General features: G+C 39.7%; 1 protein-coding gene across 1 annotated transcript in view; it reads left to right on the top strand.

The window, feature by feature from the left end:
• The first annotated feature begins 417 nt into the window (after positions 1–417).
• Positions 418–14390, top strand: part of LOC119422445 — an 18631-nt gene continuing 4658 nt past the window's right edge. Inside the window, exons 1-20 of the mRNA XM_037689819.1 lie at positions 418–486; positions 619–819; positions 4377–4451; positions 4552–4787; positions 7267–7348; positions 7499–7642; positions 7718–7920; positions 8000–8109; positions 9172–9290; positions 9414–9590; positions 9675–9706; positions 10793–10890; positions 11219–11241; positions 11360–11381; positions 11470–11497; positions 11591–11669; positions 11742–11888; positions 11973–12184; positions 14016–14116; positions 14197–14353. Coding sequence (XP_037545747.1) covers positions 418–486; positions 619–819; positions 4377–4451; positions 4552–4787; positions 7267–7348; positions 7499–7642; positions 7718–7920; positions 8000–8109; positions 9172–9290; positions 9414–9590; positions 9675–9706; positions 10793–10890; positions 11219–11241; positions 11360–11381; positions 11470–11497; positions 11591–11669; positions 11742–11888; positions 11973–12184; positions 14016–14116; positions 14197–14353 — 2315 coding nt within the window. The remainder of the gene's footprint in view (positions 487–618; positions 820–4376; positions 4452–4551; positions 4788–7266; positions 7349–7498; positions 7643–7717; positions 7921–7999; positions 8110–9171; positions 9291–9413; positions 9591–9674; positions 9707–10792; positions 10891–11218; positions 11242–11359; positions 11382–11469; positions 11498–11590; positions 11670–11741; positions 11889–11972; positions 12185–14015; positions 14117–14196; positions 14354–14390) is intronic.

The raw sequence follows: 14390 nt of genomic DNA, 5'->3' as shown, positions 1-14390 counted from the left end.
ATGAACCCTGTACGTACTAGGTATGTAATTAACCTGTAAGTGCTATATACCCAATACATATGCTGTAATTACTGGGTATGTACCTGTAAGTACATGCACATTATGTACTTATGAACTCTGTAAGTATCCTGCAAGAACCCAGTATTTACCTAGTATGCACTTTGTAAGAACTAGGTATGCATCTGGTACATACTCTGTACTTACTGACTACAAAGAGGACTGCATGTGGTACAAACCTTGGTAAGTACCAGGTACGAACCCTGTAAGTACTAGGCAAATACCCAATACATACACTGTAATTACTGGGTATGTACCCTGCAAGTAACCTGTACATAGACATTATGTACCTATATGCACTCTGTAAGTATCCTGCAAGAACCCAGTATTTACCTAGTATGCACTTTGTAAGAACTAGGTATGCATCTGGTACATACTCTGTACTTACTGACTACAAAGAGGACTGGTACCCATATTTGTAAGTACCAGGTACATACTGGGCTGTATAATGTTGAGTTAAAAACAGAATGACATTTTATTATCACGTCTTGAACAGTAAATACCTAACTGTATCTCTCTATCCTCTCAACCTTTACTTTCACTTCCTGTTTTCCCTCCCAGTTGGAGGTTCTTCACCTGCTGTCTTCATCACAGAAGGCGGAGCTCCTCCTGAGTCCTGAGATGGAAAATCAAGACAACGGCACCTTGACTGTGGTCTTCAACAGTCTGCTGACAGGAGAACCTGCTCCTTCACCTTCTGGAAACTTCACAGTGTTACCTTCACCGTACAACCCCTACTCCCCACAGAGCGGCCTCTCAGAGGTATGACAGCTGACCTGTTCGTGTTTAAAAACCTCTGAACAGAAAGCAGCAGCTGGATATTTAGGTTGAACATTTCTAAGTATTGGATATAGATAAATCAGGAGCTGAACACACCTGCTTTGTGCTGGTTCAGTCAGTGGAAACCGTCAGCCACTTTTGTTTGTTTTGCTCAGCGCAACCTTCACAGACTGTACCAAAAATGACAGGCAGCGTTATCTTTTGTCAGCTGTGAAGCCATCGTGAAGGAACTTCAAGTGCAATGACACAGATGGCTGATAGGAACCGGTTTTGAAACATCCGTGGCTTCAACAAACTACACTTTAAGAAATTTCATCTTCTGCAGTGGATCTCGTTCTTACAGCCGGTCAGCTTTATTCCTGTACCATACTGTCTAAATGAGTTTTAAATAGAGCCCAACTGATATCAGACCTTAAAGAAATGTGTCGAAGTTCTGTGATTTTTACAGCTTTAGGCACCAACTCTGTTCATGGTCGCCTCGGTCTCAAAATACTAAATACTGAACTCACTGAATGCAATAAAAAAAGGAGATTCCAGGCAACTACCGTAGTTTTCATACTGCCTTAAAGGAACAGTTCAGATTCTTTTGAAGGGGTGTTCTGTGGAGTTATCAGTAGTCAGTATCTTACCTGCAGCAGAAATTACTTGAGGCAATGCATTTTTTTTTTTTTCATGGGAGACGTGCGAACAACTAGTCAAAGCAGGATTAGTTCCAGAGCTGATTTCATTTGTCCTACAAACCTCAGTTTAAAAAAAAATTCTTAGTGATTCATGCAAATGGTATTTTGTAAGCGTTTACACCACGGCCACGTATCCATTGCATGGTTGTTTACACACAAGCCTGTGATTAGTGACACCAAAAACTGAGGCTACAGTTGTCATTAGCAGTAATAATCCATGTGAGACCCGTGCTGTTAAACCAAACATGTCAAGCGTAACTACCCCTTCACCCACCTGCTGGAGATAAATACTAATCGCCCCACAACCCTGAAAAGGGCAAAGCAGGTATAAAAAAAAATTTAATTAATTGATGGGCAAATCAACTACCTGAAAGTAAGGAGGCATAAATTACTTTAGCATCCGATTGTTTTATTTAAATTATTATTACCAGGTTGTGCTTAAAATAATCACTTTTGAATGGAAAAACATCGCCCGTTGCCGGTCAGCCTGCTGTTCAACTTAGTCATCAGTGTAAATAACCATACATTTATATTAGATTTTTTTTTAATTGAAAGGGACTAGTACTTTAACATCTGGAATAAATACAAGATTGCTACTTATTATTTGTGGTCCAGTGGGAGATAACTTCTTAATAATTAATAAAAACCAAAATGCATACAATGATCAAATGATGTAACAATGGTCAAAGTTGCAACGTATAAAATAAATGGAACAATGTGCAAAAATAATATACTACAAGGTGCAGATCCATCACATGTTGGCTGTGTTGCTCATTGGATCAAAAGACAAGAAACAGAAAATGGATTATTTCCTGTGCCTGGTGCAGATTTAAGGATCGAGGACTTTACTAGAAATAACAATAGTCAGTGCTGTCACACATACACACCATGCACTGCAACAAAGAGCAAGGAAACAACGAGCACGACAGCTGAGCTCACGTATATGAACACGTGCGCTGCGAGCGTTCCTTTGAGCAGTAACAGTTTATAAGCCATTTTTAAGGTGGATTCTGAAATGATCATTTATGCAAATGAAAATCAACGACATCAGCGTGAAGGTTTATAATCGTACGTCCACGTAAACCAGCATGAAAATGATTAAGACTGAGGTTGTTTCGAAGACAGAAGAGAAACTATAACGGAGGTCCAGAAACTGTCCAGATGACCTGACTGAAAATTGTTGGATTGAATACCTGGATTAAAAAGAATATATAATATATATATAATATATAAGAATATAATACAATAATAAGAATAATATAATATATAAGAATATGAAAGAATATACCTGGATTAGGGCAGCACGGTGGCGCAACTGGTAGAGCTGCTGCCTCTCAGCGAGCAGGTCCCTCCCTGGTTCAAACCCCGGTCCAGGGGCCTTTCTGGGTGGAGTTTGCATGTTCTCTCCGTGCATGCGTGGGTTTTCTCCGGGTACTCCGGTTTCCTCCCACAGTCCAAAAACATGCATGTTAGGCTGATTGGTAACTCTAAATTGTCCCTAGGTGTGAGTGAGAGAGTGAATGGTTGTTTGTCTCGTTTGTCTCTATGTGTCCCTGTGATGGACTTGCGACCCGTCCAGGGTGTACCCCGCCCCTCGCACAGTGATTGCTGGACATGGGCACCGGCGACCCCCGTGACCCAAAATGGAACAAACGGGTAAAGATAATGGATGGATGGATGGATATACCTGGATTATTGAGCATGGACTATTTTTGGTTTTGAACCAGTTTGACATGACTGTCAACGAGGAAGAGGGCCGGCACAAGAAGAGGGGGCGTGCCAAAGAGACCATCTTAGCACCAACATAACTGGTTTGTTCCACTTTGGAGTAAGCTGTTTGGGGGAAGAATCAGTTTTGTGTTGTGTTTCCCTGACTGATGAAGACTTCCAGATGGAAGGTGAAATGTTTCAGGAAAAAAAGAAACTGCCCTGACTGAAAATTGTTGGATTGTATACCTGGATTATTGAGCATGAACTATTACAGAGCTGTTCATTGTTTATGACAATTAATCTCTTTTGCAAAACTGCACTTCAAATAAATAACCATTTCATATGAAAACAAACTAGTAAAACGCTTCTGATATGATGTAGATGGAAACGAGAAGACTTCCCCTCTTGATGCATGTGCACCAAAAAATTAAAATATGTCTTGTAGTTCAGGGGTTTAGTCCTTTCCCTCCATGTGACTTCCTTCATGGCTCGTTTTGATTCAAAGTGCATTGACTAGTCACAGCATGACAACAAGCAAGAACAAAAACCATAGATTATACAATATATCAAAGTTCATGGTCAATAATCCAGGTTAAAAAAATCCAACAAAGTGCTTTTTTTGTTGAGACATTTTGTCCTTCATCCAAAGGACTTCATCAGTCCAAGGAGCCACAACAAACTGAGTCCCACATGCAGCACATTTACATAGTGGGCCAACCAGTTTGCTGGTGATAAGATGGTTTCTGGGGCCTGCTCTCTCCCCCGTCAGCTCCTCTGAGACAGCCATAGCTAAAATGGTTCAAAACATCAAAGTTCATGCTCATGCTTGTGTCTTCTCGGACTGATGAAGGTGATATTGGATAGATTAGATGTCTTTGGCTTCTCTGAGGAGGTATAGAGACTAAGATTGACCTTAAAGACAAGGATCTTAGACAAGACCAGTTCAGCAGGTAGATTTAAATCACAAACTTCCTAAATCCATGTATTTAAGGGGGTAGCTTTGACCATTTCTTTCACATTAATGAACAAAAATAAAAGTAAGAAATGCTGGATTTATGGATATATTATGTATTTGGATAAGACATACCTGTTAAATGCAATGAGATGTTTCATTTTCCAACTGTTTTTTTTTTTTTTTCACACGAGCAGATTTTTAGTGGCTTCAAGACGGCCTTCACAGCAATTGGGAGCTTTGCTCATGAATTCGTTTCCTTCACCAGCCAGGTAAAGAAAGTCCTGCAAACTCACCCTGAGCTCATGAAACGGTCGGCCTGGTTGTGAGCAGGAACGTGTGAATGAAACTTCTGTCCTGTTGTCTCCACAGAGGAATTTATCTGAAATAAAAAGCGCCACCCTGACTCAGTTCCTGCTCAACTTCACTCTGGCTGAACTGGCCGACCTCTACGAGCTGAAGAGCACGTCAGAAGTTTCACCGCAGTTCGACGTGACGAGCGTGGAGGCCTGGTACCAGCAGGTCGTCCTCCCGGTGCTGAGAAACTTTTGGCCAAATGAAGAAGACCTGACGCACCAAAACATCACGCTCGCTTTCCACGAGCTGTTGTAAGTCCAGCAAATGAATTGTTTCCTTCTCATGAGCTCATTTTATTCCAGATTTGAATCTACTGTTTTCCACTCAGTGAGACATTGTTTCTTTAAACCTTGCCGGTCCATTTAAACTTTGGTTTACTTTCTTCTATATTTATGTTTTGGTTTGCCTTACGTTTCTGGGACGTGTTGTCATAAAAACATTTCACAACTGAGGACACTAACCTGTTTGTAAAAGCACATTTAAAAGAACACATTAGAGCTTAAACTGTAGTGAAGCAAAATCTTAAACTTGACAGACAATGGGATTACCAGTAATGCTAACTATTATAATTTATACTGTATATACAAGTATAGTTCAAGTATAATTAACCACTAATTCTCTACAGTTTTTTTGTGGTGCCACATTGTGATAAACCAGCTTTTTCTAATAATGTATGGCTTTGTGGTCATATAAACACTTTTATTACAAAATGATAGCTTTTTTGGAATACAATACTGCAATGAATCTTCTCTTGATTGAGCTCTTTTATCTGTAAAAGTTTGTGCAAGATGAAACTGCGCAAGCATAAATTATTTTAGTTGTATTATTGAAGTATAATATACATTTTGGGGTATGACAAAGCTGATTTAATATATGTTTGATTTTTTTATATCCTGGGTTGATTTGCTTAGAGTTGTAATTAATAAAAGCATGATAAAAAGTATTAAAACAATACTTTGCCATGGGAAGATTTTGTCATGACTGGATTATCAGCTCATTGTCGCCCTCTAGCGGCCAAACATATTTGTGGTCGCAGCTTTTTAGTGTTGTTAAAATGTAACTACTTTACAGTATAACCATTTTAAAGAATCACTAGAGAATTTGCGTTTCCTTTGAAAATGCAAGTGTGAATGCCTCTTGCTTACTAATGTCAAGAAAACAGTTGGAAAAAAGCTTCAAATATCAGATGGAAGCAGAATGTGCACAATTGTTCTTAATGTAATTGACTGCCAGGCTGCTGCGATATAAACTCTTGATCTGACAGCACTATGTGTTTGGGTTTGCTCTCAGCTACCACAATACCAAATTTCAACTGAATAGCTCTAAAAATGCACGAGTTATTGTATTTGTTCCTTTTTAGCTAAGGCGGTCATCTTGGATTTTTAATTTGGATGCAGTGTGTGATAGGAAACGTTGTCAGCTGTAACCTCACCAAATTTCAGCTCTGTGTGTGTAAAAATGGCTGAGTTAAATCCATTCAAATGTAGTGTTGGTGGCCATCTTGGATTCTTGATTTTCATGCAGCATGTGATGGGAAACATTGTCAGTTACACCAACGTTCAGCTCAATATCACTATAACTGGCTGATTTATAGTATTTTTCCTTTTTTGCTAAGGTGGCCGTCTTGGATTTTTTTATTTTCATTCAGGTCTATTAGAGATCTTTGTCAGCTACCAACATGCCAAGTTTCAGCTGAATAGCTGTAAAAATGGCAGAGTTATCCCAGTTTTTCTATAAAACAGCTGAATAGTAGCTAAAGAAATGTAGAAAGAAGCTTACATTTTCAAATGGAAGTGGAGTAATTGAAGTAATTGTGTCCATTAAGTCTGAAATGGGCATAAATTAGCACAATGAGGTTGAATTTATCTGAGAAAACTGAAATGAGCTAAAAACAGCTGAATAGTAGCTAAAACAAGCAGAAAGAAGCTTAAGTTACTAGAAGGAAGTCGAGACTATTAGAGATCCTTGTCAGCTACAAATATGCCAAGTTTCAGCTGAATAGCTGTAAAAATGGCAGTTATCCCAGTTTTTCTATAAAACAGCTGAATAGTAGCTAAAGAAATGTAGAAGGAAGCTTAAATTTCCAAAACGTAAGTGGGGGGAGCTTAATAATGCCTACTAAGGTTGAAGTAGGCGCAAATTAGCACAATGAAGTTGAAATTATCTGAGAAAAGCTGAAATTTGCTAAAAACAGCTGAATAGTAGCTAAAACAAGCAGAAAGAAGCTTAAGTTACTAGAAGGAAGTCGGGAGAGCATGTTTTTGCTGAATTAGGCAGAAAAAAGTTTAAATGATTGCAAAAAATGTGGAATTAGCTGAAAATGCTGAAATTAGCATAAAACAGCTAAATGCTAGCTGATCGTTCACACTGATTTTTTTTTCCTTTTCTGTAACGAGAACGACTTGATGTTTTTGAAGTCGAGTCAGAGCACATAAACCAATATTAAAAATACTTAAAAAAATGTAAAATACAAAGTACAAAACAAAGAGTTCATCTTTAAATTCATGTATTTTTGAGTAGAATAAAAGAGCAGAATGAATTTACACCAACGTTACTGTACAATTGTGTAATTATTTTAAGATAGGATGTTACAAACTGTTGTTTACATCATTGTCACGTCAGCTCACCGTCATCTTCTAGTGGGAAAGGCCTCAGTGCTACAAGTTTCTCATTTGTAAACTTTAATTTCATACGTGGAGCCTAAAAGCTTTTTTTTTCTTCATCATGCAGCTTTTTGGACAACGGTGTGAACAATGAATCATCTGAAATCCAGGACGTCTGCAGCCTGACCCTCGATAAGGCCTCCTGTGGGGTGAGGCTCCAGACTGAAAGTTCATAACGTTAATCTCCTGTTTTATACATCTAAAAAAAAAAAAGATGCTTATTGCATTATGGATTATCGAGCATGCATCAGGATAAAAAAGTTTCTGTTTGACCCCATCTTCATCCTTCATACTGCCAGCTGACAGATGCTGTAGAAGACGTGGCTCATGTTTTACACTGCGCTGCTCGGTCCAACCTGACGTTGACCGAGTCCACGGTCCTGAAGCTGATTAACGAGCTGACGAGTCGTCTGAACTCTCTGATGAAAGAGTTGTCCACAGCAGTGAGTAAACTAAGTCACACCAGGCTTGTGTTTCTCTGACAACAACTCTAATCAACACTTCTTCTTGTTCTCCAGAACTTCGAGGAGCTCATTTCTGATTTCAGGGACATATTTAAGGAAGGGGAGTCTCCGTCTCTGACCCAGCAGCACCTGGAGGACCCAGAATACATCAAACTGTGGTTCCGGATCAAACTGCTGCCCCTCCTGCCGGACGTAGATCCAAACCTGCTCTCCTGTTTGAGCACCAAGAACTTCTCCTGCCCTGCTTACCAAACCCTGTGAGTTCACAGCTCCTTGAGCTGCGTGCGTGGTTGCATCATCTTAATCCTCACGTTGTCTGCGTCCTGCTGTGTGCAGGGTGGCAGCCCTGGATGAACGCATGAGCTTCACAGAGGCTGATCCCACGTATGGTCACAACATCTACAAATATTTCATCTACTCCTTCCTGGTGCAGCGCAACAACTCTGGTAGACAATATTATAAGCAATTAAAGGAAAAAAAACTATATTTTTCAAGTAAATCAAAGTAATAATCATATAAATACAGGAAATACCTTTATACGATGTGCTTAGTAAATAAACAACTTGCATTTGTTAAGTACGAATGTAAAGGAAAAAACACATTTGCTTCTTATTCAGACCACAAACAAAACATCACATTAAAAGTTAAACTAAAAATGCTGCTTTTCTTTAAAAAAATATATATATGTGTTAATAGGTTTAATCTGTGAGCAATTACATCATTGATGCATGTTTTAAAGTGATTCTTCTACAATTTAAATTCTTATTTTTAACATTTACATTAGCTAACATGATCTCTGCAGGGGATTTAGAAAACTCTAAAGATCTGGTGGCGGTTGAAGCCAAAATGCAGGGAGGACTCAGGTTTAAAAGAAAAAAGTGATTGAATAAAAATAAAGAAAAGGGCTGACGTGGCAGCAACAACTTACACGAGAGGAAACTAAAGGAGACAAAACCAGGACGTGGTGCAGAACACGTAACAGGAACACAGAGCCTTCATGAGACAACGCCCAGGAGATGCAGACATATGCACACGCTAACGACAGACAAATGACAAACAGCTGGAGACACAAGGCAGAAGCTAATTACATGAGCTCAAAGTTTGTTTTCTCAGTCATCCAGGTATATAACAACAAAAAAGGTTGAATCATGTCCATACCAGATGGCTAGGCCTCAGACTGACGAAGCCTCTTGGATGAGGGGCGAAACGTTTCTTTTTAACAAAAAAACGAAGTCCAGATGACATGATTCAACCTTTTTTGTTGTTCTAATTACATGAGTTGCAATAGCTGGGACAGACCACAAGAGGGAGACAAAGAGTCAAACAAGGATCAGGAAAAGAAATAAAGACAAGACAAACAGAAAACAGACAAAATGACAGATTATGACAGAAAACTATGTTTTTCATATTAAATAGTTTGTCTATGGTATTCTCTTTCTTTTATCGTGTAAATTAAACCCATTTGCATTAAAATGGATTTATGTTTGTGACTGTACGAAATGTTTCAGACTCCCAGTGCGTCTCTTCAGCCGACCGCAGCGCAGAATGGCTGACGGACAATTTTGGCTCCTTCTCAAAATTTGCCTCCATCACCGACTTCTACGAGCTGAATCCTTACTTCTCTGGAGTAAGTCCGAATACTGAGACGGACACACTCGGTGCTTTTGTTTAAAATCAGCCTTTACCAAAGGAGTTAGTAAAATGATGCCCTTGAAGCTGTGGATGATCAGGCTCCTTCTCTCCTCCTCAGTTGGAGGCTCTTCCTGTTCTGTCCTCCAAGCAGCTGGCAGAGCTGCTGCTGCTGCCTCTCCGCACCCCACCAGAGAAAGACGTCGTCATCGACCGCGTGTTGGACTTCCTGTTGGAGTCGCCTCAAATGGGGAGGTTTCCAGAGGTTTTGCTCTTCGTGGTTGAGCTCGCCAGCGAGGTGACAGCCTTTACTCAGACACAAATATTCACTAAACTTTGATTAATCCTGGATTACTGATTGTGAACATTTTCACTGTCTCAGGTCAGTCCTCCGTGCAACGTCTACAGACAAATGTGAGTACTCCGACGGTTTAAAGTGTCCTAAATGAGTTGCAGACCATCCCTCCATTATCTTTAACCCGCTTCTTCCTTTTTGGGTTGCCGGGGTCACTGGTGCCCATGTCCAGCCATCACTGTGTGAGGGGAGGGAGACACCCTGGACAGGTCTCCCGTCCATCACAGGGACACAAACAACCATTCACTCTCTCACTCACACTTAGAGACAATTTGGAGTTACCAATCAGCCTAACATGCATGTTTTTGGTCTGTGGGAGGAAACCGGAGCATCCGGAGAAAAGCTGCGCATGCACGGAGAGAACATGCAAACTCCACCCAGAAAGACCACTGGGCAGCAGCTCTACCAACTGCCCCACCATGCTGCCCATTCAATAACTATTTTAGAGTTACTGGTACAACAAGAAATAGCCTGACCAACAGCTCCACTTGTATGAATAGAGCACGCTCCACTTCTCTCATGCATCCTAACAACCCCCACCCCCAAGCTCCTGCAGGCAAAGGGCGTTTCACTTTTGGACGACTAATCTATAGCAGATGAGCTTACTGGATTGATTGACAGGTGGCGTTGAGGATCCAACTCGTGCAAAAAAAAAAAAAAGAAAATCATAGATTTTACAAGCCCGTTTAAGACTGTCATCATTTATTCCATATTTATTGCAAATTTATTCAATATTTTGGTGAATCTTAGGTTTGAGATCTGTTTCTGTACAAAATCCTTATGATGGTTTCTTTATTTTTCATGGGTGCTGTGTTAAAATTTAGGGGCTACAATCACCACTGCTTTGAGGCTGGTGAGAAGGCAACAAATTTCAACCAACTACACATCATTTAGAAGTTTTAGGAATTTTTGAGGCAGGGAATAATTCGACCAGTTAGATTATAAGGTTTTGTTACGAGAGTGAGACAGGACTATGAGTTTGAGCTGTCTGATGTAACTCGCAGGCGTTTCCACATTTATGCATTTGTTCTTTTTCTAAAAAAAAAAAAGACAGATATCTGCAAAAAAAAAAAAATCAGTTTCATTCTCGTTTGTTTGTGTTTTTTAATTTTATTTTATTCAATTTATTTTTATTCGTGTTGCAGTTTCGACCGATTGTTCCGAGCCATACCATCTGCATCAGTGGACATGGAACCAGTCATCTGGGCTCGCATTGACGACCTGATAAACATCGCACCAGAGGGTGAGTTTCTGTCCCCCCCACCCCCCACCCCCACCCCCCACACACACACATTAGTATTGTGCTGACTCCCATTCATTTCTATAGCGTAACCCCATCCTGAACCAGTTTTTGGGCCCCATAAGGACTACTGGTCCTGAAAAGTTTAATTAAAACAGAAAACGTCCTACAAACCAACATCAAACTGACCACAAGCATATTATCCAATAAATCCCTCGACAAGCATCAAAATAAAATGTAACTTCTGTGTTTTTTAAACATCAAACTATTACTGTGGTTTTATTTATTAGTTTGTTACTGATGGAGTATTTTTATACTTTGTTTTGGACAGAGTGTGTACCAGCCAACATCACCGTGAGTGTTTCTCTCTCCCTCTGTTATAATTATTTCTCCGCCTATAACATTCCTCTCATTTATGAACATTTATAATCTCAAACGTCGTTCACATGTTTTTAAACCCGTTTTCTCGCAGTGCCCAGAGACTCAGATCAATGGTACGACTTCTCTTCTGTGCGTTAAAGTTTCATTGATTACTCGATGTGTTACTGCAGCTGATTTAATTAATTACTTGCTGTTTGACAGGAACTAACGTCTGCAGCGGCATCGACAGGTATTCCACTTGGAGTTAATTACAGATGACCGTTAAGGTTAATACAAATATCTATATGTTGACGTGTGTTTGTCTCTTCCTGTGTCCCAACAGCTCTGATCTGCAGTCCTACCTGAACACATCCACGCATGTTTCCTGCAACTTTACCCTGGAGAAATACGCTTGTCCGCAGGTGAGTGTCCGCTCCAGAACAGGTCCAACATTCAGATTTCAGCACAGATGATGAACTGGTTCATACTCGCAGCTGGAGAGCTTCACAGCCAATCAGCTGGCCTCCCTCATAAGGTGTGATCTGCCTGGAAACAGCAGCTACTCCAAAGTCCTGTGGAAGATGCTGCTCACTCATCTCTCCAGCGTTTTGGACCCAGCCCTCGACATCCTGGCTAATGTGGTCAGTAATCACTAGCAAACATCCAGACTTCCTGGTGACTGTCTGCAAATAATCCAAACTGTCTTTAAAATGTGCCTCCTACAGTCAGTTGATCTGATGGGACCATCAGCACAGGAGGTTCTGGATGTGATCAGCGAGCTCCGGGTGTCGCTGCTGACTGACGAGCAGCTGGAGGATAGCGGAACAATCCAGCTGTGGTTCTCGGATCGTCTGAGTGGCTTCCTGCCGTTCGCATCAGGAAGGTTCCTGCGCTGTCTGACCAACAGGAACATCAGCTGTCAGTCGTACCAGCAGATGTGAGTGTTCGTCATCACATGAGTTTATAACTTAACCTCATGACTCATTTAATTAATATAGTTTAATGAATCCAACAGAAGAGTCTCTGGATTCAAAGCTTGGGTACATTAACTTGATAACTGTTAGATTTAATATCATAAAACAATTGTTTTTTTTGTCTTAAATACTTGCTTTAAACCCCTTTTCCATCCCTTTTTTTGCTTTTATTTTTCCAATTTCAAATGTATGACATTTAAGAAATGTCAAACACTTGCAAAAAATAAACAACCTTTTTTTAAACAAGCTAATTGTGTTTTAAAACGGGGGTCCCAACACTGGTCCTTGAGGAACACCATCTTGCATGTTTTAGTTGTTTCCTGCTAAGGCACACCTAAGTTTAATAACTGGGTGGTTCACAGGCTTCTGCAGAACAAGAGAAAGTCATTAAATCACTGAATCAGGTGTGGTGGAGTAGGGAAACAACTAAACATGCAATTTGGTGTTCCTCAAGGAATGGTGTTGGGACCACTGTTGTAGAAGGCTCTTTCAACTCCCTTTCAAACACTGGATTACTGATATAATGTTTATTATGTTTGTTTAATTGACTGAATTTTTATATAATAGTGTATACATTTTATTTTGTTTTGAATTTTAAAGTTTGAAATTAATTGAAAAAAAAAAGGAACAAGCAAACATCAGTTTTCAGAAATAAAGTTGAACTTTGAGCAGATTGTCAATCGGAGCCAGCCAAGGACAAAGTAGATTTCTGCTCTTAAAACTTCTCAAGATTTCCCAGCCATTAATGCAAACACTATTCTTACACTGTTGTAAATGTTGTATCAGATGGTTATTTTACATATGAGTTTATATCTTTATATTTCTGCTGAAGTAATTATACAGTTCAATACTGGTATCAATGTAAAGGTTTATAAAACATCATTCACATGAAACACTCTTGAAACTGTTGAAGTTGTTTTAGGATGGAAGCGGTCTACTTTTGTTTCGGCACCTCTTGAATAGTTGTTAACTCATTAATCTGGTCAAAATTTAACTGCTTCTGCAAAGTGAGGAGATTTAAAAAAACTTTCTGGTAAGGTATAATGATTAATAATCTTCCCACAGAGCGCCTCGTAACTTTTTAAACTATTGCTTTAATATTGTAGAAAAAAAATAATAAAATGGGTTTATGCTACAAGGTATACTATGTTTTTCTAAAATATTTAGTTTGTTTTAGGTTAGGTATACGACGATGCATTAGAATGAGATAGGTTTAATTTTTGAAGTGTGCAGTTAAAATTGTTGTCTTATGGTGAAAGTGTTTTATTGTTTTGTTTCCTTACTGGCAGAGTAAAAAAAAAAGTATTATGAGAGAAAATAGAGCTGCTCTAAGATGTTTTAAAATGGTTTTGTAACACAGTGGTTCTCAAACTGGGGTCCCCGGACCCCCGGGGGTCCATGAGCTGGTGTTTGGGGTCGGCAAAAGATATATATATATATATTTTTTTTTTTTTTTACAAGCACGTAGATATTTAACAACCCATTAAAATACACAAAAATGCAGGAAATCATATCTACTTTATTCAAAAATTTCTGGGGGAGGACCCACATTAAGTATTAATGTTACTCACATTTTTCCATTGCATTAAAGAGACAAATTGAAGAAAATTATTTAATAAACATGAGGGTTATGAGGGGGTCCCTGAAACTTTTTCTTCTCTGTAAGGGGTCCCTGAACCCAAAACGCTGGAGAACCCCTGCAGTTTACTGTCATCTGGTGCCTTTCCCATTCATATTCAACAACAGATGAGGTGGTTGTTTTTTTCTAACTGTGTGTTTTTTCCGTGCCATCAGACTGCAGGTGTATAATTCTCAGTTCAAGCTCATGTCATTAGAACAGCAACACGTGGTCTTGAAGAATTTTGTCCTCCGTTTCCTGTCAGCGCCTCACTCAGGTACACACGTCAGGGACCGAGCAGTGATTTGTTACAAACTTGTTCAGACTTAGTTGAAGATTGTTCTCACTGTGTTTCAGGTCCAGGGTGTGCGTCCTTCAACAGCAGCTCAGAGTGGCTGAGGAGCAGCTTTGGTTTATTTTCAGATCTTCTGTCTGTCAGAGAGCTGCTGGATCTCAACCCACAGTTCAACCCTGTGAGACTCAACTTCTGCTACAACGAGGATATTTCAGAAAAGTAGACGATGCTGATTGTTGTTTCTACAAACTGTGAC

The sequence above is a fragment of the Nematolebias whitei genome, chromosome 16 (assembly GCF_014905685.2).
Source record: "Nematolebias whitei isolate Nwh7 chromosome 16, NemWhi1, whole genome shotgun sequence".
NCBI classification, from domain to species: Eukaryota; Metazoa; Chordata; class Actinopteri; order Cyprinodontiformes; family Rivulidae; genus Nematolebias; species Nematolebias whitei.
The sequence above is the reverse complement of the archived record's forward strand: the minus strand, read 5'-3'. Positions and strand labels throughout refer to the sequence as shown.